Raw genomic sequence first — 26733 nt, 5'->3', positions numbered from 1 at the left:
GCCGCCACCCACACCCCCTTTCCGCAACCCTTGGGTTTGCCATTTTATTCATTTCATCTTGGATTATTGAGATATCACTTTTAATTTCCCCAATCTGAGGTATAATATTCGCCAACGCCTCATTGCTTTTATCCACCGAAGAGAGTATTTCCGCTAACATTGGATCACTCCTCTTATTGCTGCCCCAGGCGCCCTCCTGCTCCTCCCGTCGTGCAGGATTAACCTTTCCTGCTCTACTTAATCTGGAAGTCCCTGATTTATGCGGAGTAGAGGGAAAAAATCTATCCATTTTATCTTCTTTTGTTGCTCCGGGCTCCCCCGTTTTCTCAACATCCTCACTACCAATCCGGATTCTATCTGTGCCAACTATCCAGTTGTGCTTTGCACGGAACAACCAATACATCTCACACCAGGAATTAGTTCAGAGGCACAATCTCCGCAACCTCTTTCTTATTTAAGGTTGTTATAACATAAAGCGTAAGGCACAAAAGAATAAAAAGTCTCTTCCAAACGTGACGGCTGTTAACATGCAACTAGACGTATAGTCTGCAATCCAGAAATGCCCTCCTTCTCAAGATGAACTGGGTTTAAATCTTCAAACGGTTCATATTCAGATCATGGTCTAACTCATTACCAACCATAGCATTTAGAACACATCAAGGGTTGAATATCATAAAGGAAAAAAAATGTGGAAAGGTCTTACCTATATGAAGTAGCAAGTTTTTTTCCTTCCCTAGGTCCACCGTGGTATTTATAGCAGTATAATGGCATCCACTCTCATTTCTCTCCTCTGTTGGTCACATTGACGAGATTTCCCTCTCCTGATCCTTTTCCTTTTATGGCTCTGTAGCTCCAAACCCCTGCAGAGCAGCAGGGAGCCAGAAAATGGGTGAGATGGCTGGAGGTGGTAACCACTATATAGGCAGGGGCGGTGAAAAAAAAATGACCGGTATTACCAGCTCCCATAGGCCAATAGGCAGTAGTAGGCATCCGATGTCAGACAAGGCAGTCGGGGCCACAGGACAGCCACGGCTGCAACAACAACAAAAATAGATGGGGTAGGGCTGTAAGGAATACGGCGGCTGTAGGGCTGGGAGGCAGGTGGCAGGGAAGTGCTGTAGGGCATACGGGAGCAAGTACTCAGCGGCTACCCATGCTACAGGTCGCTGCATCTAGGCTCAGCGTGCGAGGCACACATTTTTAACACCGCATGAACACTGTTCAAGGAAAAAGTTTGTTTCCCATTATAATCAGTCAGATCACCTCTTTCAGATATCATTAAGGGTGGAATCTGGTTGCTTTACAAACTGTAGAAATATCATGCAATGAATGTGTAGTTGTCAAACATGAAAGTGAAGTTTTACAAAAGAAGAACTTTTGCTTTTAGATTATAAACAGGGGCGTAACTAGTGGTGCAGAGGTTGCAGTCCTACCCAGTTTGAAGGGGGTCCAAAAGGTCATCTGCCCTATATGATGAGACCAGTACTACGAATGACGTACGGTAATTGTTGGGGGGGCATCTGTTAAAGATTTTGCATTTGGGGCCTAGGAGCTTCAAGTCAGCCCTCTGCTTATAAAGTAAAATGATCTTTTTAGTCTGTTCTCTGGATAAATTTACCAATTAATTTAAACCTTTGACAAATGAGCTGATATACTGCTTCAGTTTCTCAAAACAAAATTTTCTTTTTGGTCTAATTATTGTGACCCTCGGGCTCTTGTAGATACTAACAACCCATAATACTGTTTATTTATGCTGTGCTTGAAATATAAACCTTGGGCCTTGTAACCTAGTCCTAACGTGTTCTTCCTTTTCATGTCTGTAGTGTCAGGGCGATGGGCACAGATTTAGCATTTTGTGTTTACGTCATTTACAGCGTGAAGAGAGCTGTTTGGCATTGCAGTCTTATCAGAAGATTCCCACCCGGAAAAGTAAACACAAACTTTGTTCCTGTGCGCTGTCAAGGCAATCTGTCCCTGCGTTACTGTAACTTATCTGCTTTTATCTCTTCTCGACTGATATGTTCCTAGCACTGTTAGTCGTCAGCATTTTACAACAAAGAGTTTCTCTTGTGTGTGTTCGTTTTTGAGGTTTAACGTAACATTTTCTGTTCAGTTCAATTTTGGAGCACAACGTCCACAGCTCTGGACTGGACCGGTGTGTTGAGCTTTTAAGTTAGAACAAAAGGTCTGTTTTCAAATATATTTCTGAATGAGAGAATTTTATTCTTGTTTGTCCTAGATTTATATTTGTGTCTCAGATAAACAAAACACAAAATTTGGTTTAAAAAGACAACTTGGTTTTCTTATTGGAACAATACAGACTGCTGGAATTTCTAACGACAAAGTTTGGAAAAATGGATATTGAAACTGAATTTTTAATTCGCTATTGAAAGAATTGTGAAATTCTTAAATATTACTTTTTAAGAGCGGTTTGCTGCCTGGGAGTTAGCAAATTCTGAGGAGAGACAATGCCAGGTACAGTTTTCAGACCAGTGTCCGGTGAGATAGATAACCGCCTTTGTGCCGCTGGCAGGATCATATAAAGTATATTATGCAACAACGCAAAAGAAATGTTTGCACACCCATGATAGTCAAGGACCAAAAATGAATACAAGCCTTCCCCTGAGGAAGCTGAACGGTGTATAAGCGATATGTGTGGGGCTTCAGCTATAGGGCTACTCTTTCCCAGACAACTTCATCATCTCTTTTCGCCTTGCATCGTGTATGGTTGAACATCTTTTTCTGACCCAACGGGGTCAGAATCATGGTTTTGTATCACACATTGATGATTTATCGGATGACATATTGCATATTTTTTTCATTATTGGGTAGCCATCTTGCATGTCTTTATAATTTTTTTTTCTTTTTGCATTCTTTAGCGCTTTTCACTTTGTATTTGACCTGTGGTTATTTAATGCCATACATTTATGCACTTGATGCTATTTCAAGCTGAGTGGAGAGGTTCATTCATTATTCACTTATTCTTATTACTCTTAGTCTGGTAATTCCCATATTCTGGGTTCTCGCAACAGTAGGGTCACAGAATTTTTTCTTTTAGATGTTTTTAATTTGTCTATTTGGATATATTGCTTGTAATAAAATAAAGTACTTTCATTTTATACAGTTTACTAGACGCCTGTGATGCACCCCTACATAATGATTTTTAGCTGTGCTTGCCATTCTCTATGCATGAACAACAAATGGACCCAAGTAGCTGGTGGGCTAAATTCATAAGCAATAAACCAAATTGCCAATGGCAAAAGAATAAACCCTTGTTTCCCAGGTACCTTAACATATATTTGTAAATATCATAAAATGTAACTTTTATTTATATTAGAGAGCAAACAAACACACATAGTGATTAAAAACAGTCAATGTGGAATATTGGACCAAACAATTGTGTGTGTATAGTGTCAATTTGACGATATATCACTCTTATTGTAAAGTCTATATGATGTATCAAAGCCACACAGTGTATAAGATGTCAGAGCTACACAGTGTAGCAGTTCTCTCCACAGAGTCTACGTAAAGCTAATGAATAACCAACGTCTGGCTATGATAGGAGCCAAGCAGCGGCTGCAGTCCGCTTACAAGAGGACACTATACATTAGACCGCATTGATATAGCAACTACATCTATGGAGATAAGAATATTACATATTTGTTCTAACATTGAATACATAATTGTTTTTAGATTGGCGATAGGAAGTACAGTGGGGGATAAAAATTTGAGAACATTATAATTCTTATATAATTCTTATATGGAAATGAGCATCCATTGATGTAATACGTAACTGCTCTATAGCCACCAAAAAGATCTGATGTTTGAGGAAGTCTCTTTAGAATTTTTGAATTGTCTGGTAGGACCGTTTAACAGATCCATTCGGTCCGTCGCCCTGGGCCTGGTATAGGCCCAACGTAAGCTTTTTTTTGGGTAGCCCCGTGCCCTAAATTTTATGTTCAGAGTATCGCACTCTTTTTGTACATATCATAAAACAGAACTTTTAATTATATTAGAGAGCAAACAAACACACATGGTGAATAAAAAAGGTCAACGTGGACTATTGGTCCAAATAATTGTGTGTATATTGTCAATTTGACGATATATCACTCGTGTTTTTGACACGTTTTTTGATGCGGAAAACGCATCGGAAAATGCGTCAAAAACTGTAAGCTGTAAGCTTTTTTCTGGGTAGCCCCGTGCCCTCAATTTTCTGTTCAGAGTATCGCACTCTTTTTGGAAAGTGAGAACGTTAGAGCGATTTCTCTTGGCTCATAAATACTGGCCTATAGGGATTCTCTTAATAAGCCCCAATACCCCTAAAGACGCCACTGTTGTGGTGAAACAGGTCGTGGGGGCTATGAGAATTCCTATTTTTTATGTTTTTTAACAATCTTTTTTTTATTTTCATGAGAATTTTTATACATCAAAACAGAAAATATACGCATCCATCATACATACATACATGGCAATAGAAAGCAAGAAGAGAACCAAATAAAAAATAAATAAAGGAATTATGCATATAACGTTCCAAAACACAATGCACAGCAGTCTTCTGATCCAGTAGGAGAAGATAATATTATAGGCAAGATACATGGATATCAGGAATACTCGTCAATACAAAATAAGCAATACTGACAGTACATTCAGTACAATGGGCACCACGGCGATCGGCATCAGAACCATTACACATCACAATGAACTTATATTTACGCCCTGCATCAGAGAGAGGATAAAATATGTAAGCAGATCAAGAGAACCCAAAGACCATCTAACGGATCAGACCAATCAAATCCCACCCCCCCTCCAGCCCAGCCACCTCCCCCTCAATACAGTGCATGTGCTCCCCCTACTTTCAGCTAGCGGACTTCTCCCTCAAGCTGCCGGGAAACCTATCCTACACACCCGGTGGGACCTATACATACAGCAAATAATCCTCTGACTCGCAGAACTCCCTCCAAGCCTTCCAGACCAACCCCGCAGTCCCTGAATTCGTGTGATGGGCCGGTGTTGCTTCCTCCATTCTCTGCAGATGCAGTATCTCCTGGAACCAGTCAGTAATCGTTGGCACGCTACTGGTCTTCCATAAACGTGGGATAACAGTGCGCGCTGCGATCAGCAGGAAACTAATCAGGGTTTTCGTGTATCTTTTTACCGGTCCGGGGAGCATGGAGAGTAGCAACACCTCCGGGGTATTGGGAAGCACCTGACCTGTGATCCTGTGTATCAGGTCCACTACTGTAGACCAGAATGCGTTGATTAACGGGCATCCCCACCAGATGTGCAGCAAGCAGTTCCACCCGCCCTGCTAGAATTCCTATTTTTAAACATCTCAAGGTGGTCTAATGTATAGTGTCCTCTTGTAAGCGGACTGCAGCCGCTGCTTGGCTCCTATCATAGCCAGACATTGGTTATTCATTAGCTTTGCATAGACTCTGTGGAGAGAACTGCTACACTGTGTAGCTCTGACACTTGATACACTGTGTGGCTTTGATACGTCATATAGACTTTACATTAAGGCTGAGTTCAGACAGTTTTCCGCTCGCGACCATTGAGCGCCACTGGCAAAAACGCAGCTAAATACGCTTTCTCTGCCTCCCATTGATGTCAATGGGAGGTCAGAGGCGTAAACGCCCGAAGATAGGGCATGTCGCTTCTTATCCCGCAAGCGTTTTTTACCGCTCGCGGGGGATAAAACGCGGCCGCCTCCCATTTAAATCAATGGGAGTCATTTTCGGCCGTTTTTTGGCGCATTTTCCGATGCGTTTTCCGCGTCAAAAAACGTGTCCAAAAACTCAGTGTGAACTGGGCCTGAGAGCGATATATCGTCAAATTGACAATATACACACAATTATTTGGACCAAAAGTCCACATTGACCTTTTTTATTCACCATGTGTGTTTGTTTGCTCTCTAATATAATTAAAAGTTCTGTTTTATGATATGTATAAAAAGAATGCGATACTCTGAACAGAACATTTAGGGCACGGGGCTACCCAAAAAAAAGCTTACGTTGGGCCTATAGCAGGGCCAGGGCGACGGACCGAATGGATCTGTTAAACGGTCCTACCAGACAATTCAAAAATTCTAAAGAGACTTCCTCCAACATCAGATGTATTGGTACATATGATGTTTGTTCCCAGTAGGTCAAAGATATTTTGTATAGACATTGGCCTATTATATTGGCTGACCCTGACTTATGTGATGTTTTAACTGGTACTCCAAGCATCACCTAGCAAAGAAGGAAAAATGAGAGAATTTGTGGTCCACAGGCGCTACTCTAGAGCATCTATATCGCATAGTTCATGGCTTCTAGCACCCATCTTGGGATCTTATCCATGTGGACAATGTACATTTTGTCCCCTCATGCCGAAAACTAAAAGCTTTACCAACCCCATTAATGGCAGACTTTGATATCAGACAGTTCAGTCAGAGTTCTGGAGTCGTATACATTGCCAAATGCCCTTGCCCAAAATGCCAAATGGGCAAAACTATACAACAACTTAGAAGACAAATTTCCAAACACCTTAGTTCTATTAATAGAAAAGAAGAGACTCCTTTATCGAGACATATCAGGGCAGTACATAATGGTGACACGAGATCCCTCCAATTTTGGGGGATCGCTTTGGTTAAGTCAGACCCCAGAGGGGGCAACCTAGATCGTAAGTTATTACAAGAAGAGGCTCGTTGGATTCACCAACTTAGCAGCCTTAGCCCCAATGGTCTAAACGAAGGCTTTACTTTCGTGGCTTTCTTATAACAAGGATATTCCACACATGATCCACTGTGCCGTCCTTTAGGTTATTTATCAGGTAATTATAAAATGTGACCTTCTAGATACATTCATTTATTTTTGTTCAAGAGAAAGACTATTATCGGTATTCACATATATATCTTTTTGGTGGCTATAGAGCAGTTACGTATTACATCAATGGATGCTCATTTCCATATAAGAATTATATAAGAATTATAATGTTCTCAATTTTTATCCCCCACTGCTTGGATCCTATCATAGCCAGACGTTGGTTATTCATTAGCTTTGCATAGACTCTGTGGAGAGAACTGCTACACTGTGTAGCTCTGACATCTTATACACTGTGTGGCTTTGATACATCATATAGACTTTACAATAAGAGTGATATATTGTCAAATTGACACTATACACACACAATTATTTGGTCCAATATTCCACATTGACTGTTTTTAATCACTATGTGTGTTTGTTTGCTCTCGAATATAATTAAAATTTACTTTTTATGATATTTACAAATATATGTTAAGGTACTTGGGAAACAAGGGCTTATTCTTTTGCCATTGGCAATTTGGTTTATTGCCATGTCTCTATGGCACTAAAGCCTATCAAGGGCTCATGAGATGAATTCCAAGTAGTCATTGCACTTCTGACAGTCTTAAGCTGGCTATACACATGAGCGGCTTATGGCCAACAAGTATTTCTCCAGACTCAGTTCGGCCAGCGTGCATGTTTTTTTTTCAATGGAAGGAGGGGAATGCTGGTCCCCTCTTGCAGCGGCTTATTTCCTGCAGGAACAAAGGATCAGGCATGTGAATCCTAAATGCCGACCCTTCTTTCCTCCTTTTCCTATACACCTTAGATCGTCATCTGATCCTACCTAAATCTGCAGGTTCGGACGACTTTTATCCAAAGTGTATGACCAGCTTCAAATCAATCAGAAGTTCATCCAAGATGTACTAATGGGCTCAACAGAGCTTTAATATAGGACTATGGATAACTAGTATGCTGAAATAAATAATCATTAACCAATGAACCACCAATACCACAAATCAATGTACCCTGTTCCACAGAACCAGCGGGAGGGTAGAAAGTTGTTTGGTGGGAGATTTTACTGCTGTGCAATATTACATATTGTGCCCAATACTATAATTTATTTACAGACGTAGGAAAGTCAACTTGAGTAATTTAGGTAGTGTGAGATTGCACTTCTTATGCATCTTTTGTGTAGAATTAAATATGCAAGTCCTCGCAAAACACAGGGAAAACCACTGTATTTTTTTATGTCTATAGACGCCTATGCTTGTATTCTTTCTATAGATTCGGGGCTGCATAATCTTTAGGTCATTGAGGGCTTCCCTTAACTATCTGACCCGGCATGTCATTGCTTTACATGTTTAACCTATTGATTTCACTCGCACCATATAATTCTTAATTTCCCCAGTGGTGGCAATGCAGGGGTATAGAAAACTTGCTACAAGGTTTCCTTCCAGCTGATCCCTGGAGTTATAGAAGCCGGACATTTCATGATCATCTTAATTTTGGGGGACCCTTCTATCATAAAGGGATTATCCAAAATGGGGAAACTCTTTAAAGAGGACCTGTCACCTCTTGTGATGTGTCTGTTTTAGTAAATAATTGTATTACCCATTAAATAATTCTGGAGCACATTTTCTTAGAAGTCTACGTTGTGCCATTCCTCTGTTATTCCTCCTAGAAATATATGAATAAATTAACTACTGGGTGTGTCCCTACACAGACTGATACTGTCCAGTCAGTGCTGACAGAGTGAGACTGTAAGGACACGCCCCTTTGACAAGGCGAATGGTAACACCCAGTTGTCAATTGATTCATAAATTTCTAGGAAGAATATTAAAAGAATGGCACAATTCAGAGTTAGAATCAAAGATTATCCAAAATTGCTATTTTATGGGGAATACAAGTAATCGCTAAAATAGACCTGTCAGGAGAGGTGACCCGATGCACTTTATAAACTAGATTTTGGGGGAAAATACATCAAATGTTTAGGAGTACTATGTGGCGTTCGTTATCTCCGTAAGTAAAATTGTGCCTAATAAAGGGTGAATTCACATGATCCAGATTTGTTGCAGACATTTCTGCAACTGTTTCATTTATCTGAATAGGACTTGCAGAAATCCATGCACATTCTGCATTCACGTGTATGGTATGAATTGCTGTAAAAATGACATTTTTATTTATATAGCGTAGTAGGTGGCTTCATCCCAGTACCAGCAAAAAATTATCACCATTTTTGCTGGCGGTTTGCCCCTGACATGTGATGTCTTTGCAGTAAACAATGAAGGCATAGTTTGCATTCTCCCTGTGTAGTACTTGCACCCTGGTGGTTATTGTAGCACCTATATGTCATTGTACTGGATGGTCTAGAGAGCCGTCATGTATATAGTCCTGTAGTGGCATAGTCATGTATATAGTCCTGTAGTGGCATAGTCATGTATATAGTCCTGTAGTGGCATAGTCATGTATATAGTCCTGTAGTGGCATAGTCATGTATATAGTCCTGTAGTGGCATAGTCATGTATATAGTCCTGTAGTGGCATAGTCATGTATATAGTCCTGTAGTGGCATAGTCATGTATATAGTCCTGTAGTGGCATAGTCATGTATATGTTCTTGGCCGGGTTTACTGTATTATTCACACAGAAAAGTGTGATCTAAGTGTGTGTCATTCATCTGATTCCATCTTCAGATTCCAGAAAAATAAGAATATTTCTAATTTCCAGAGAATTTCCCTCTTAAGTAAAAGTTCACCAGTAATATTAAGTGTTTGGAGTTGTCCTTTTCTGTTCAAACTATAAAACATATGAATAGAGTTTTTATCTGTTTCTCAAAAAGCTGACAACCCTTATGACGGTCATTACAGCCATCACAGGGCTTTTCACACAGCTTTCTCAGACTCCAGAATGGCAAATTATCCTAGTAATGCAGCAACAGGGGAGCAGGAGTTGTAGGACTATATACTGTGGGAGATTTGGCCTGGTCAGGGACCTTCTGTGAATGGTATTAGTGGTTATTTCAGATTATCGATGATTGAATATATACTTTTCTTGGTATGTAAACACTGCATCACTGTTACTGTACTGGGGGGGTCATTCAAGACCATAATAGATGCTGTCCGGACCTGGTTGTACAACCTTAAATTATAATATGCTTGATCTGTTGCTGAAAAGGCCTGACCGATCCTTGCATGTGTATAGCGTGTCCTTTGTAGAGGCTAGGTTCCTTCTGCGGTCATGCTAGTTCATCGGGGTGACATTTCTGGACATAGTTTGGGATTTCTTTATAGCTAGAAGCTAATTCTCCACTATTTAGTGTTTAGCTCAGATAAGGGTATGTTCACACGCACTGTTTTCAGACGTAAATCCGGCGTTTTACGCCTCGAATTACGCCTGAAAAAACTGCTCCATTACGCCTACAAACATCTTCCCATTGCTTTCAATGAGTTTTACGATGTTCTGTTCCCACGCGATGTAATTTTAAGCGTTGCTGTCAAAATACGGAGCGTAAAAAGACGCCCACGTCAAAGAAGTGCATGTCACTTCTTGGGACGTTTTTGGAGCCATTTTTCATTGACTCCATTGAAAAACAGCTCTAATAACGTCCGTAAAATACGCCACGAAAAATGCAAGTTGTTAAAAAACATCTGAAAATCAGGAGCTGTTTTCAGGCTAAAACAGCTCAGTATTTTGCTACTGCGTGTGAACATACCCTAAGAGTTTTTCACGAACATTGATGCAATTGTATTCTTCTAGAATGGGATCTCTGCAATAATAGAAAGTAGTTTTAGATCTGTCTGATGGAACATCTATTCGAGCTGATCTAATAGGTCTTCGGGCCATTTTAAAGAACTCTGCTGAAGTCGAAACTAGGAAACCCCTATTCTATCTCCAGTATACAGTAGAAGCTTATCACAAAAGTCTGGTTGTTGGACAGAATTTGGCTCCGTTTCCTGTAAACCTGTTGAAGAACTTTGCTCCCAGCTTCTCCTCAGGGTTTAACGTTTTATAAGGTGGAGTAGTTTGTATTCTCATTGTGAAAGATCGAACCAAGATTAAGACATATTCTAATGCAGTAACATTGTGACTTTGATGTGTTCCTGATAGATGTCCCATATATTGTATAGACTCCATGGAGTAACACCACTGTTCCAGGTACTATAAAGTCTCCAATGTTGACAGATTGCAGCAGTGATTACGTATGTGAAACTGTCATCAATCTTAACTGTATCTGTTCTGCCTTTCTCCGTAGATTTGTGATGTCATCCCGATGGGCCGTGCCTGGGAGCTCCCTTGGAACATTGAGCATCATGTTTCACTATGAATGTTAGAACAGGAGAATTGGAAAGCACAGGACGTATGAGTGAGCTGCTTCATTGACTACAAAACGACTGGATTATAAAGCCTCGACAAGTCGGATTTCTTCTGGTTTTTTTTTCCCCCAACCAGGATTCCAAAATTTTCTTCTGTGCATAAAATCTGATTCAGTACTAGTTGTCGGCAGTCGATGGTCTACACCATGTGTCATGTCATAGTAACATGCCGTTCTATGCTGTGGACCGTTCTGAGTATTGTCGTTGCCTTTGGAGAACTTATAGCTTTTATGAGTGAGGACTGGCTCATTGGCAAAGTAAAAAGCACGGATATTGATAACCGGACTGGTGGTCACCATGAGCCTTATCGTCCAACGCTAGGCATATATGGACGTTGTATCAAAGTACCTACAGTCCAGTACTTCAGAAGAGACCCTCTGTGCGGTCCTTATGCAGAGCATTTCAGTGAGATAGCTAGTGGTTTCTGGCAGGCTACAGCTATCTTCCTTGCCGTGGGGATATCCATCCTATGTATCGTAGCTTTTGTCTCTGTCTTTACAATGTGCGTACAAAGTGTAATGAAAAAAAGTATATTCAATGTGTGTGGGCTGCTACAAGGAATTGCAGGTACGTAATCTATGGACATAACATTTCATGTAACCTATGTCTGCTTTATAGTTTTGGTCTACCCACTGTCTCTCCATCTATCTAGATGTACTAGAGCCGAGTGTGGTTTGGTACAGTAGTCCTTTTACCAATGAGAGGTTTCTTTCTTTCTTTTTTTTTCTCCCATCAACTTTTTTTTTTGTTTGTTTGTTTTTGGCAGTTCTTTGTCAAATATTCCCTTTTGTATTCTAATTGGTGGGGGACCTTGGTGTTTGACAGAAAGATACAATATTGATTTATTGACCTACAAGTAGAAACAATAGGTGGTCCACTAGGGGCTGTCATGTCTACCTATGGCTAGCATTTAGAAAATATGAAATTATATGTCGCAAAAGAGACCGTAAATTCACACACCTAAGGTCACGAGAGCCCTAGACAGAAGTAACCCTATGTCCACAATAGACATTCTCCTGAGTCAAGCAAGTGTGAGCGATGAAGGCTTTTGATGTTATAAGAACCTTGCGTTGTTGTCCACCTCATACAGTTCTGCTAGTGAATGGCATACAAGTCTGGACTTTGTACCTAGTATAGTACGTAGTGTTGTATCACGGAAGGTTACTTTCTATTAGCTGGATTATTACCTGCTATATCTCAAAGGTCACCTTGGCTGTTTTCACATCAGGAACTTGTCAATATTTGCACCCAGTAATCTCCGGTGTTCTTGTCAGGTTTCTCCAGAGTCTCTGTAACTGACTGACTCACTGAACGTTTACACTGTACTGTAGACAGTGGGCTTTCATGTAAGGTCGGGATACTTGGCTTCTTTACTGTCTTTCTATCCAATATCAAGGCTCAGGTGTATATGACACGACAACTTTATCTATCTATCTATCTATCTATCTATCTATCTATCTATCTATCTATCTATCTATCTATCTATCTATCTATCTATCTATCTCATATCTATCTATCTATCTCATATCTATCTATCTCATGTCTGTCTCTATCTATCTCTATATCTATCTATCTCATATCTATCTATCTCTCTCATGTCTGTCTGTCTATCTATCTATCTATCTATCTATCTCATATCTATCTATCTATCTCATATCATATCATATCTATCTCATATATCTATCTATCTCATATCTATCTATCTATCTCATATCTATCTATCTATCTCATATCTATCTATCTCATATCATATCTATCTATCTCATATCTCTATCTCATATCTATCTATCTTTTTCATATTGTATCTATTTGATATTGTATTTATCTTTTTTTGTCCTTTCTCATATATTTTTCATATCCTATCTGTATGTCTATCTTATAACTTTATCTATGTTCTATCTACTTCTAAATACTAGTGCATTTTTTTCAAGTGTATATAGGGGGGTAGAGCTCCCTTTTTGTTTTTTCACATTAGAATTTATAAACTGCACTGAGAGATCTGATGTGATGAACGCAGCACAGAGTATTATGAGAAACTGTCTTAATATTGGTTGCTGTGATCTCTTCTTATAAAGTGTAAAGACAAACATGACTGGTACACTAGACGGTTTGATCTGCAGACAGGTGCCAATGGGGCTGAGGGAAGCCAGAGGACAAGGAGGAAATTAGATTTGGTGTGGGCTCTAGCTGTTGACAGACATGTCTAAATTATAACAGTTTAGTTCTATTTTAGCTGGGTGCCTATGGAAATTCATATCGAGGACCGGAGTTCTACACATCTCTTACCACATGGCACGGTCTAATGAGATTAAGTCCACAAAGGAGCAGGATCTGACATTATCAAGCTGTGAAGAGACATAGAACAGACAGCCGCTTTGTCTCCTAAGTCATTTTCTCCTTCTAGTAACATAATTGGGGAGACTTCTGTGGTTTATGCTGCTCACATGTTGTTGACATGTCTTGTGCACTTCAGAAATTAGATCCTGAATAATTTTACATGTTAGCATTGGGTAGAGAGCATTTCCATTTTTCACAATAACCAAAAGGATTTTTTTTGTCTTATTTTTTTACCTTGGGGCATGTTTTAAGTTGGAAGCATAATTAAAATGATCAGCTATGCCAACTAAATGGCATGAGTGGTAACCTGCAGCCTGGCGTTTGATCGGCTGGCACAGAATTTAAATACTCTAGGTTTCCTCTTGCAGTATACTCTACTATAGGTTGTAAATTTTATAAGTATAGGGGAATTACTATTTATGCATATACCTTTTATACCAAAGATGAACCTGCACTTACCTACTTGCCATGGTGTCATCTCACAAGGGAGGATTGACTATAGGAAGTGTGCACATAATCTGTGGGTTGTTTGGCAGATCTCTATATAGAAAGTAATTTATATTTCTCTTGTTACATTGACATTCTGACTTTGTGTTTACAGCCAGTTATCTATTTATTTATACATTTCCAGGAGGAATAACAGAGGAATGCCCATTGTTTATTTATTTTTTGAGGAATACAGGTATTTACTAAAACTGGCATCTCAGTAGAGCTGACATGTCCTCCTTTAATAATCCCCAAAGGGGTTAATTACATGACAATCCCCAATTAGAAGGCTACCCTGGTCTTCAAATTAATCGCTGACCATGTAATACATGGTCATGCAAAGTCTGCCATAGGGAAAACCGCTCTTTGTGAGCGGCTCTTCGCTCTGGCTAATAGAGGATGGTCCTGAGCATGGGACCTTCCCCCTATGACGTCCATGTCGTAGGGAACCTAGAAAGGGGTATCACGTAGACAAAGCCCTTTAAGAAGTTCTATTCTGCATCTCTGTCCAGTAATATGGAATGTTTGATTATCCAGCACTGGTTGGGTCCATTTGATACTGATTCATAGTGGTTGGCTGCAATAGCAGTATAATGCCTCAATGTTCTATTTTGTAGTAGACCTGGTTGATTACTTTGGGCTGGTAGCATGAAGGTGGCTGAGATTGTTCAAACCTTTTAAAGGAAATTGACGTTCTATTTTTTGTTCTATAATATAGTATATATAGTGTGTTCTTCTATGCAGATTTAGATTTATAAACAATATTAACGGACAATTGCCATCAAATTACAATAAAAATTAGTAAAACGGACTTTAGGACCGTGAATAAAGGTTAATTAGCTTTTGTTGGAGCCACTAATTTGTAATTCGATCACACAATTCTACGGTCAGGATCCTGGCAGCCGCCTTCCTACTTATCTAGGTTTCTCTCACTGAGTAAACACAGCTGAGTGGTAAGATCTCCCATGTGCGAAGCACTGAAGTGTTTTTATCCAGACCATTGTGAGACTCTTTGTAGGATTTTCCAAGTACTTCACATTCAGGTCTTGAGTAATTTTTTTTGTCCACATTTCACTTTATGGAAACCGTTTGTCCTTTGTATTCCTATGATCCAGCAGAAACAGAATCTGGAAAGGTTTACATTGGACTGATTTATGTAAATTTACCAAATAAAATAATCTTGTAGATACCGGTAAATGATGAAATGTCTCACTATGGAAAATGTTCCCAGGATAACGACACATTTCTCACCATTCTAAAGTATTTTCCCTGTGGGCTACTCTGGTTTATATTTTTGTATTGACCTTCCAGTTGGCCACACATATAGTTCACTTTTTATGAATGGTCTCCTCTCACTTGTCCTCGTCATCACTTATAGCTATTGTAGATTGGATGAGGATGTGAGATTTCAGCATCTACAAACGGATGCTGCTGAGTCCTATCTAGCGGAGAAGAAATCTTATTAAAGGGGTTGTTATCTCGACAACTCCTTTCCATATGCCCTTATAGAGCATATGGATGTCATAGAGGGGGCTCCCCTCTTAGGATCCCATCTATGAGCCGGGGCAGAGACCTGCTAATAAGCAGTGGCACTTACGAACATTGGCTGTCATGAACTGCACTCCGTGAAATCATCTGTTTGCCATGGGTCTTGGGAGCCGAACCCATGAATACGGGATGCACTGTCCCTGATGTCTTATTATGAAAACCTCAACCGGGACTTTTAAAACATTTTTTACAATGCGTGTCTTCACACGATAACCTTTGCTTCAGTTCAACAATTAACAGTCCGTTTTTATTTGTTTTTTTTGCTAAACCCATAACTTGAATGCATTGATTTTGGAATTTATACACATCATGCTAAATGTTGCAGATGATGTTCAGAAGTTCATATTGACACATAACTATGCACTAAAGCAATGGTCACCACTTGACTCTACAATATATCTGATTTGATCTAATAGGCTTATAGAACTAAAATCTTGAGGCTAAAGGTACTCTTACGCCGCTGCAACAAGCGCCGATCAACGAGACAGACTTGTGACTGGAGCAAACGAGTGCTGATCAACGAGTTATGTATGGGGACGAGCGCTCGTTGCTCCAATCGCTCGTCCCCATACATTATTATCATGTCGGCAGCGCGTCTCTCAGGGAGATGTGCTTCCGACAACGAGTGTTTGCTCGTTCATCTGCTTATCGCTGCCCTGCTTACACAGGGCAATTATCGGCAACGAGTGTTCTATGAACGATCGTTTGCCCGATAATTGGCCCGTGTAAAAGGGACTTTTAGATGTACAATTCGTTTCTGAATTTGGACTAATTAAACATTGTATTGTGTGTAGTTGGCCATTCAGAAGCCAATCAAGTAAGTGAGAGTGTGGCATTGTATGGTAAGCAATTGAGCTGAGCAGAAAAGCTGAGAAATCCAACTTGCCCGATCCAACATCTTTAAAGAGGCTCTGTCACCAGATTTTGCAACCCCTATCTCCTATTGCAGCAGATAGGCGCTGCAATGTAGATTACAGTAACGTTTTTATTTTTTAAAAACGAGCATTTTTGGCCAAGTTATGACCATTTTTGTATTTATGCAAATGAGGCTTGCAGAAGTCCAACTGGGCGTGTTTAACCCCTTAACGCACCATGACGTAACTACGTCAAGGTGAGCAGTAAGTTCGCGCACCTTGACGTACAGTTACGTCAGTGCTTTGACAGTTAACCGCCGCGCGGCGCTACACCGCAGTGGCGGTTAACTGTGCAGGGTGTCTGCCCTGCATTCCTCGTTGCCGATCACTGGCCCATCGCCGCTGATATCGGCAGTTAACCCCTTAATTGCGGCGCTCGATTTTGAACGCCACAATTAAGGTGTTTAGCTCCGATCGGCAGCCCCCACGTGAAATCACCAAAATGGTACCAATGAAAATTACAGATTGTCCCGCAACAAATAAGCCCTCACGCAGCTCCAGTGGTGAAAAAATAAAAAAAGTTCCGGCTCTCAGATTATGGCGATGCAAAATGTACAGAGCGTTCCAAAAGCGGATAGGATCGGGTGCCATTTATAAGTGCGACACTGGCCACATATCTGCGGATTATTTATTTACCGCATTATTATACCCTCTTATTATGCCCCTGATGTACTCTGCCCAGCCTACATTTGCCCCCACATTATAAACTGAAATATCAGCAAAACGCCAGAGCTACTACCAAGCAAAATCTGCGCTCCAAATGGCGTCCCTCCCTTCTGAGCCCTACAGCGTACCCAAACAGCAGTTTACGTCCACCGATATGGCATCGCCATACCCGGGAGAACACTGTTAATATGTTATGTGGTATTTGTGGCACAAACTGGGCACAACATATAGTGCACTAAAATGACACATCAGTGGAAAATTGTAATTTTCACTCTGCACCATCCGCTGCGCATTAAACCCTTCACGCACCATGACTTAATAGCATGTCGTGGTGTGGGGGGTGATATATGGAGCATCTCACTCGCTGAGCCCGCGCCTTACGCTGCGGGTGTCAGCTGTGTATTACAGCTGATACCCGGGACTAACGGACAGAAACAGCGATCACGCTGTAACAGGAGCCTGTAAAAATGAAAATATACTGCAATACATTAGTATTGCAGTGTATTCTACCAGTGATCTAACGATTGCTGGTTCAAGTCTCCCAGGGGGACTAATAAAATATGTAAAAACAAAAGTAAATAGTTATTATTAGTGGAAAAAATTTAATAAATATTTAAAGTCCAAAAAGAAACCCTTTTCAAATTTTTTCTGTAAAGTAATGTAAAAAAAATTAAAAAATACACAAAATTGGTATCGCTGCGTCCGTAAAAGTCCAAGCTATTACAATATACCATTATTTAACTCACACGGTGAACGGCGTGAAAAATAAAGAATTTTAAACGGCAAAATCGCAGTTTTTTGGTCACCCTGGCTCTACCAAAAAATTTAATAAAAAGTGCTCAAAAAGTCTTATGTACCAAAAAATGGTACCAATAAAAACTACAGCTCGTCCCGCAAAAAATATGCCCTCACACCGCTCTATTGACGGAAAAATAAAAAAGTTGTGGCTCTCGGAAAGCGGGGAGGAAAAACCAAAAAGCAAAACATGAATCAGTTCGTAAAGGGTTAATTACTTTCTAATGAAAGAACATTTATGACCACGTGGGGTATAGCCGTACTGAAAAAATTCAACATTTTAGTGGAAATAATGTTGATATTAATTTCACGGCCTAATTCTAATAAATTCTGCAAAAGACGTGTGGGGCCTAAATGCTCACTATACCCCTAGATAGATTCCTTAAGTGGTGTAGTTTCCCAAATGGGGTTACTTTTGGGGGGCTTCCACTGTTTTGGTCTCTCAGGGGCTTTGCAAATTCGACATGACACCCAAAAACTATTCCAGGTAAATTTGAGCTCCAAAAGCCAAATGGTGCCCCTTCCCTTCTAAGCCCCGGTGTGAGTCCAAACAGCAGTTTATTACCACATATGGGGTATTTACGTAATCAGAAGAAATTGTTTTACAAATGTTGGGGTGCTTTTTCTCCTTTATTCCTTGTAAAAATTAAAAATGGCTACCCTTTTTCAGAAAAAAAAGTAGATTTTTACCTTTACAGACTAATTCCAATGAATTTAGCAAAACAACTGTGGGGTCAAAATGCTAACTTTACCCCTAGAAAAATTCCTTGAGGGGTGTAGCTTCCAAAATGGGGTCACTTTTGGGGGGTTTCCGCTGTTTTCATCCCTCCAGTGCATTGCAAACGCGACACGGCACTGAAAACTATTCCAGCAATATCAGAAATCCAAAATCCAAATGGTGCTCCTTCCCTTCTGAGTCCTGCTGTGGGTCCAAACAGCAATTTATTACCACATATGGGGTATTGATACAATCGGAAGAAATTGCTTTACATATGTTGGGGTGTTTTTTCTGTTTTATTCCTTGTAAAATTTTAAAATTTCTACGTTTTTTCACAAAAAAAGTAGATTTTCATCTTCACATACTAATTCAAATAAATTTAGCAAAAAAACGGTGGGTTCAAAATGCTAATTATACCCATAGATAAATTCCTTGAGTGGTATAGTTTCCAAAATGGGGTCACTTTTTGGGGGTCTTTATTGTTTTGGTACCACAAGACCTCTTCAAACCTGATATGGTGCCTATAATATATTCTAAAAAAAGGAGGCCCCAAAATCCACTAGGTGCTCCTTTGCTTCTGAGGCCTGTGTTTCAGTCCATCACGCTGTGACGTCACTCACTTCCTGCCCCAGGTCCTGCATCGTGTCGGCCACATCGGCACCAGAGGCTACAGTTGATTCTGCAGCAGCATCGGCGTTTGCAGGTAAGTCGATGTAGCTACTTTCCTGCAAACGCTGATGCTGCTGCAGAATCAACTGTAGCCTCTGGTGCCGATGTGTCCTCGCTCGTCCGACACGATGCAGGACCTGGGGCAGGAAGTGACGTCACAGCGTGATCTCTCGAGAACACGGCTGTGTCTGCACTGCCAGAAGCTGGGTGTTCTGAAGAGAAGTGGATGATACTTCTCGTCAGAACGCCCAGCTAGTAAAAGAAGTAAACACGCCCCGATGTAACACACATAATACACGCCCAGTTGGACTTTTACTTTAAACACGCCCAGTTGGACTTTTGCAAGCCTCATTTGCATAAATACAAAAATGGTCATAACTTGGCCAAAAATGCTCGTTTTTTTAAAAATAAAAACGTTACTGTAATCTACATTGCAGCGCCTATCTGCTGCAATAGCAGATAGGGGTTGCAAAATCTGGTGACAGAGCCTCTTTAACTACTGCGAGCAAAATTAAATCCTCCTTTTGTAGACACTATTAGGCAGTGTTTTCTGATAAATTTCTGTTTAGCCTACTATTATGGCAGTTGTTTACTGATTTTATCCTCACTGAAAGCCAAACCAGTGTATTGTATATAGTGCAGGAAAAGATTGTTATTTATTAAGAAGGCTTTACATAAATATGCATACAATTCTGATAATAGTGATTGTGTCTTATGTCTAGCGCGTACACATTCCTGTGAGGATAGTCCAAATATTATTTTTTTGCTTTAAATATAATTATTATTTTATGACCACACAACATTTAACATGATACATACACTACCGTTCAAAAGTTTGGGGTCACCCAGACAATTTTGTGTTTTCCATGAAAACTCACACTTATATATATCAAATGAGTTGCAAAATAACTAGAAAATATAGTCAAGACATTGACAAGGTTAGAAATAATGATTTTTATTTGAAATAATTTTTATCCTTCAAACTTTGCTTTCGTCAAAGAATGCTCCATTTGCAGCAATTACAGCATTGCAGACCTTTGGCATTCTAGCTGTTAATTTGCTGAGGTAATCGGGAGAAATTTCTCCCCATGCTTCCAGAAGCCCCTCCCACAAGTTGGATTGGCTTGATGGGCACTTCTTGCGTACCATACGGTCAAGCTGCTCCCACAACAGCTCTATGGGGTTGAGATCTGGTGACTGCGCTGGCCACTCCATTACAGATAGAATACCAGCTGCCTGCTTCTTCCCTAAATAGTTCTTGCATAATTTGGAGGTGTGCTTTGGGTCATTGTCCTGTTGTAGGATGAAATTGGCTCCAATCAAGCGCTGTCCACAGGGTATGGCATGGCGTTGCAAAATGGAGTGATGGCCTTCCTTATTCAAAATCTCTTTTACCTTGTACAAATCTCCCACTTTACCAGCACCAAAGCAACCCCAGAACATCACATTACCTCCACCATGCTTGACAGATGGAGTCAGGCACTCTTCCAGCATCTTTTCAGTTGTTCTGCGTCTCACAAATGTTCTTCTGTGTGATCCAAACACCTCAAACTTCGATTCATCTGTCCATAACACTTTTTTTCCAATCTTCCTCTGTCCAATGTCTGTGTGCTTTTGCCCATATTAATATTTTCCTTTTATTAGCCAGTCTCAGATATGGCTTTTTCTTTGCCACTCTGCCCTGAAGGCCAGCATCCCGGAGTCACCTCTTCACTGTAGACGTTGACACTGGCGTTTTGCGGGTACTATTTAATGAAGCTGCCAGTTGAGGACCTGTGAGGCGTCTATTTCTCAAACTAGAGACTCTAATGTACTTGTCTTGTTGCTCAGTTGTGCAGCGGGGCCTCCCACTTCTCTTTCTACTCTGGTTAGAGCCTGTTTGTGCTATCCTCTGAAGGGAGTATTACACACCGTTGTAGGAAATCTTCAGTTTCTTGGCAATTTCTCGCATGGAATAGCCTTCATTTCTAAGAACAAGAATAGACTGTCGAGTTTCACATGAAAGCTCTCTTTTTCTAGCCATTTTGAGAGTTTAATCGAACCCACAAATGTAATGCTCCAGATTCTCAACTAGCTCAAAGGAAGGTCAGTTTTATAGCTCCTCTAAACAGCAAAACTGTTTACAGCGGTGCTAACATAATTGCACAAGGGTTTTCAAGTGTTTTCTAATCATCCATTAGCCTTCTAACACAGTTAGCAAACACAATGTACCATTAGAACACTGGAGTGATGGTTGCTGGAAATGGGCCTCTATACACCTATGTAGATATTGCATTAAAAACCAGACGTTTGCAGCTAGAATAGTCATTTAGCACATTAACAATGTATAGAGTGTATTTCTGATTAATTTAATGTTATCTTAAATTCAATGGATTTGTCATTATATCTCGCCACCAGGTTCTCTATTTATATGAGATTATTTACTTCTGTGACCCGTTCTTTTAGGAATGGAGCCTACGATAGTCCAAAGTAGATAACCTAAATCAGTTGACCTTTTCAAATTATTGTAAAATCATTGCAAGCAAATTCTATTACTTGTTGGTCTTTAAAGAATCTCTGTCACCACATTATAAGTGGCCTATCTTGTACATGATGTGATCGGCGCTGTAATGTAGATTACAGCAGTGTTTTTTTATTTAGAAAAACAATCATTTTTGACGGAGTTATGACCTATATTAGCTTTATGCTAATGAGTTTCTTAATAGACAACCGGGCACTTATAATCTGGTGACAGAGCCCCTTTAAAGGGAACTCCTACGTATGTCTATTAAACCGTGGATCAAGCAATCGCTTCCCAGCGTCACATGGAAATACCAATATTTTGCCCCTTAAACTCTTGTAATTCTGCATCGTCTGAATAATCTTATTGCAGACTCATATGCTTTATTGCAGTGTGTGAAGCCACCCTTCGCTCTTGCAACATGTTTAGCCATATGCAATGTTAGAACTAACCATAACCTAGAATTTCCCATCTGCTTATATAGCACCCATGTATTGACAGTACTACATATCTGGACGGGTGCTGTTTCTGAAATATTTTTTCCCTAATATATGACATTAAGGTATGTTCTGCCATCCTACATATACATTAGATTGTCTGAGGATCCTGCCAATGGCATATTCATGTTTATAGGCCACTCAATCTGTAAAGACAATTGTCAGGACAAGTATCTCCTTGTGGGACCTAATGAACTTGACATAAAGGATAAAGGTTCTTCTACATTTTGTGTTTTTTTTTTTTTTGGGGGGGGCTATGACTCTGGATAAATGTAGGTTAAAGTAGCATAAATTGTACTAAAATGTGAGAAATGTAATAAAACCTAGACATGCAGGGTGTAACTTATTGTATATTATGGGTATGTTTGCATGCTGTTACATAGTTTGTAGACATTTAGCCCTAACCATAATCACTGCGTTCTCTCTGTCGGAAAGGATATAGTTGGTAATCCATCAGGCATGACTCAAGATAATTTCCTTATGCTGGTAAAAGTTTCTAGGTTTCCCATATTTTGAAAAACTTCCGTAAAATATCTGACCTCTGGGCACAGAAGAAACCATGAATTCATCAGTTGCAGGATCTAACTTGCACCCTGACGCATTTCTATGAAGCCTTCACAGATGTATCAGTGACGTAGGTACAAAATAAACATGATAAGAGCCAACATTCTTCCCAGTTGAGGTTTTTAAGAAAAAGAATTCAGGTTGCCAACAACATAATCAGGTTGTCATTTTCTATATATTTGCTCCAAGTCACATATGCAATGAATGATCCAGCCTGATTTAATGCAATGTCTTAATTAAAAAAGAAGCCCTAAGTATATAAGAAAAATCAATGCCATTTAATTTATAAGAATTTCCAAATTCATAAATTTAAATTAACTTGTCTGTATCATATAAGGAGCCTACTTGTTAAAGAGGCTCTGTCACCAGATTTTGCAACCCCTATCTGCTATTGCAGCAGATAGGCGCTGCAATGTAGATTACAGTAACGTTTTTATTTTTAAAAAACGAGCATTTTTGCCAAAGTTATGACCATTTTCGTATTTATGCAAATGAGGCTTGCAAAAGTACAACTGGGCGTGTTGAAAAGTAAAAGTACAAGTGGGCGTGTATTATGTGCGTACATCGGGGTGTGTTTACTACTTTTACTAGCTGGGCGTTGTGTATAGAAGTATCATCCACTTCTCTTCAGAACGCCCAGCTTCTGGCAGCGCAGACACAGCGTGTTCTCCAGAGATCACGCTGTGTCGTCACTCACAGGTCCTGCATTGTGTCGGACGAGCGAGGACACATCGGCACCAGAGGCTACAGATGATTCTGCAGCAGCATCGGCGTTTGCAGGTAAATCGATGTAGCTACTTACCTGCAAATGCTGATGCTGCTGCAGAATCAACTGTAGCCTCTGGTGCCGACACGATGCAGGACCTGTGAGTGACGTCACAGATCTGCACTGCCAGAAGCTGGGCGTTCTGAAGAGAAGTGGCTGATACTTCTCATCAGAACGCCCAGCTAGTAAAAGTAGTAAACAAGCCCAGATGTACACACATAATACACGCCCAGTTGTACTTTTACTTTTCAACACGCCCAGTTGTACTTTTGCAAGCCTCATTTGCATAAATACAAAAATGGTCATAACTTGGCCAAAAATGCTCGTTTTTTAAAAATAAAAACGTTACTGTAATCTACATTGCAGCGCCGATCTGCTGCAATAGCAGATAGGGGTTGCAAAATCTGGTGACAGAGCCTCTTTAAGCATATCAAGAATGATGCCCAATTGATTTTGGTTTAAAGTTTGACATTTTGAAACATTTTATCAACCCAAGTGCCACCACTGACTAGTATGCAAATTAGGACAACAATCTTTTTCTATCGGGTGTAGCTTCCCTACAAGTCCATGTCAGACCCACAGAAGCGCCTTGATACATGCCAAAATCCCCTCCAAAGGAAGAGAACACCATTCGTAGACAGCTGTTTCTGGGTTTTTGTCTCACCTCCGTACAGAGCAGCGTGCTGGCTGGGTGAGGGGCCTTTCCGCTGACTAGATGACCTGTCAAATATTTAATAAAATGGAATTGGGTCCCAAGTGGCTACATTTATATTTATAAGTAAAGTACTTGTACCCCTTTACAAATATCCAACACATACATTTGTTATTGGTTTATTCAGCCTTACTTCTCCATCCTACTATTAAAGGGGTTTTACCATCAGGGACATTTATGACATATCCACAGGTTATACCATAAATGTCAGATGCAGGTCCCACCTCTGGGTCCTGCACATATCTCTAGAATGGGGCCCGTAAACCTCACTTTACTTTTTTCTGCTCCCTCTGCCTCGCCGGCCACTTTCTGACTATATGGTCGGGAGTTCCAAAAACAGCATAGCTCACTGAGCTACGCTGGTTCCGTAACTCCCATAGTAGAGTATGGCAGTTGCGGAAGCAGCGTAGCCACCACAGGGAAAATAAGGCATTACATGGTGCCCATTAAATTTTATGGGCAGTCCATCCATATAAAATGTTGCCGCTCTCCCCACTGGCTGATAGATGGAGGTCCTGAATGAGCGATCCCCTTTATAAGCTCAGAATTCCTTTTTATAGGGTATTTGAAAATATACTTTTTTTTTCCCTCTACCACACAAACCCTTTAAAGAGGACGTCATGTCACCAGAAATGTTAATCTGCTGCCTTACCTGCATTGCTCCCTCACCACCGCCCCCGATTCCAGCGCTGTTTATTTTGTGTTTTGTATGTGCCTCGGTTCCTCTGCGATCCATCTCTGCATTCAGCCCGTTTTTGTTGGCGTCTGATATGCTAATTTATAAGTAAATTGAAAACTGGTCGGTTTCACCGCTCATCGTCAATGGTCCGTCAACCTAAACGCTCTGACAGAATGTAGGGGGAATGGAGGTGTATTGCAGAGGAACCAAGGCACCTACAAACATGAAATAAACGGTGCTGGAATCGTGGGGACGAGAGTACTGCAGGTATGGTAGCAGATTAACATTTTTGGGGACGTGACAAGTCCGCTTTGAGCCAAAGGAGCATGCTGATTCTAACTTGCAGGTCTTCTTTTGCCTACTAGACTGTCTGCTGCAACTGACAACATAAAGCAGGGAACACATTCAGCAGAGTGGTGAAGGCAAGTGTTGCTCATACTGTAGAGATGAGTCTGCTTTAACACGGGGGGGGGGGGGGGTTTGCGTATAAGCAGGATAGCTATGTTTGCTATAGGACAAGCCACATGAAGGCAGATGTTTCACATAGCTTGTGGTTTCCCTGTTATCGCTCCTAGAGTATTTTTACAAGACTTTGCAGTAAACGTTCCTTTTACTTTGACAGTTGCGTTTATGAGTTTTATTTTACCTTGCAGCGCTCTGTTGCGTGTTGAGAGCTCAATGTAAGTGTGACTATAAAGAATAGAGCTGGCTATGCTGTTCTTGCGTTGCTGGACAAACATCCATTCATGCGCCCATTAAGTAATTTGAGCACGGGGTTTCTGGGAATACAAAAAGGATCAAAGAATGTGAACTATCACAAGGTCAGAATGCAATTTCTCATGTACCTTTTGACCTTTTTAAAGGGCTTCTATACTTCTTCTTTTATTATCTGAGCACAAATTACTACCCTATATACTGTTAGGCATTGTTTGTTTACATGTGCTCCCTCATGCTGATCCAAACAGGCGTTGTGTAAGGACAATATGTTCTTTATTTTCCGTGCACATATCATAAGCTGCAGGGGTGGACAAATTACAATAAACCCTGAAAGGGGTTGTGTCATCAAGACCATCCTTTCCATATGCCCCATCAGCGCATATGGACATCAAAAAGGGGCTCCCTGGCTCAGGAGTCCCCCTATTAGTCAGAGCTGCAAACAGAGAGTCTTCCGCTCTCGTAGGCCTATAAGTTTATATTTTAAGTGGATGGGCCAGCTTTAATCTGAAAAGAAGGGTTGTCTTAATAAGACAACGCCTTTAAGTGCCAGGTAGACCACTCCAGGAGCCAGTTTGATTGGTTTTTCACCATGGACACCAATCCAAAACGATAGGGGCCAGAAGCAAATATCTAGTCATATTGGCTAACTGGCAGTCAAATAAAGACATTTTCAGTACTTCCAAATCCTTGTAAAATCCAAAATGTTTTTTGAGACCATTTTTAAATTTTAAAAACAAAAACTTTACAGCTCAAAAAGAACATTCACTTCAAGTATTGCTGACGCGTTTCGGACCAAGGTCCTTAGTTATAGTGCACAGATATGTAGACTCATTGGCTAACTGGCTCTTGGGGTGTGTCCTGGTAAGCTGTATTATTGTATAGGAAGCATAAGTGAAGTTTAGTATTTTTTCACTTCATGTAGTTTTTACATTAGGATATCATTAGAATTCTATATACATGTAATGTAAACTAACGAGGAGGGATCCAAACTTCCTGTGAAGGGTGTTAA

The 26733-nt window shown here is 40.4% G+C and overlaps 1 protein-coding gene across 2 annotated transcripts in view; it reads left to right on the top strand.

Annotated features, from left to right (window-relative positions):
• Nucleotides 1–26733, top strand: part of LHFPL2 (LHFPL tetraspan subfamily member 2) — a 169324-nt gene that overhangs the window by 130879 nt on the left and 11712 nt on the right. For both annotated transcript variants that reach the window (XM_075838685.1, XM_075838693.1), the window contains one exon: nt 11036–11723. In XM_075838685.1, coding sequence (XP_075694800.1) covers nt 11291–11723 — 433 coding nt within the window. In that variant the 5' untranslated portion in view covers nt 11036–11290. The remainder of the gene's footprint in view (nt 1–11035; nt 11724–26733) is intronic.

The sequence above is a fragment of the Rhinoderma darwinii genome, chromosome 1 (genome assembly GCF_050947455.1).
Source record: "Rhinoderma darwinii isolate aRhiDar2 chromosome 1, aRhiDar2.hap1, whole genome shotgun sequence".
Taxonomy (NCBI): Eukaryota; Metazoa; Chordata; class Amphibia; order Anura; family Rhinodermatidae; genus Rhinoderma; species Rhinoderma darwinii.
The sequence above is the reverse complement of the archived record's forward strand: the minus strand, read 5'-3'. Positions and strand labels throughout refer to the sequence as shown.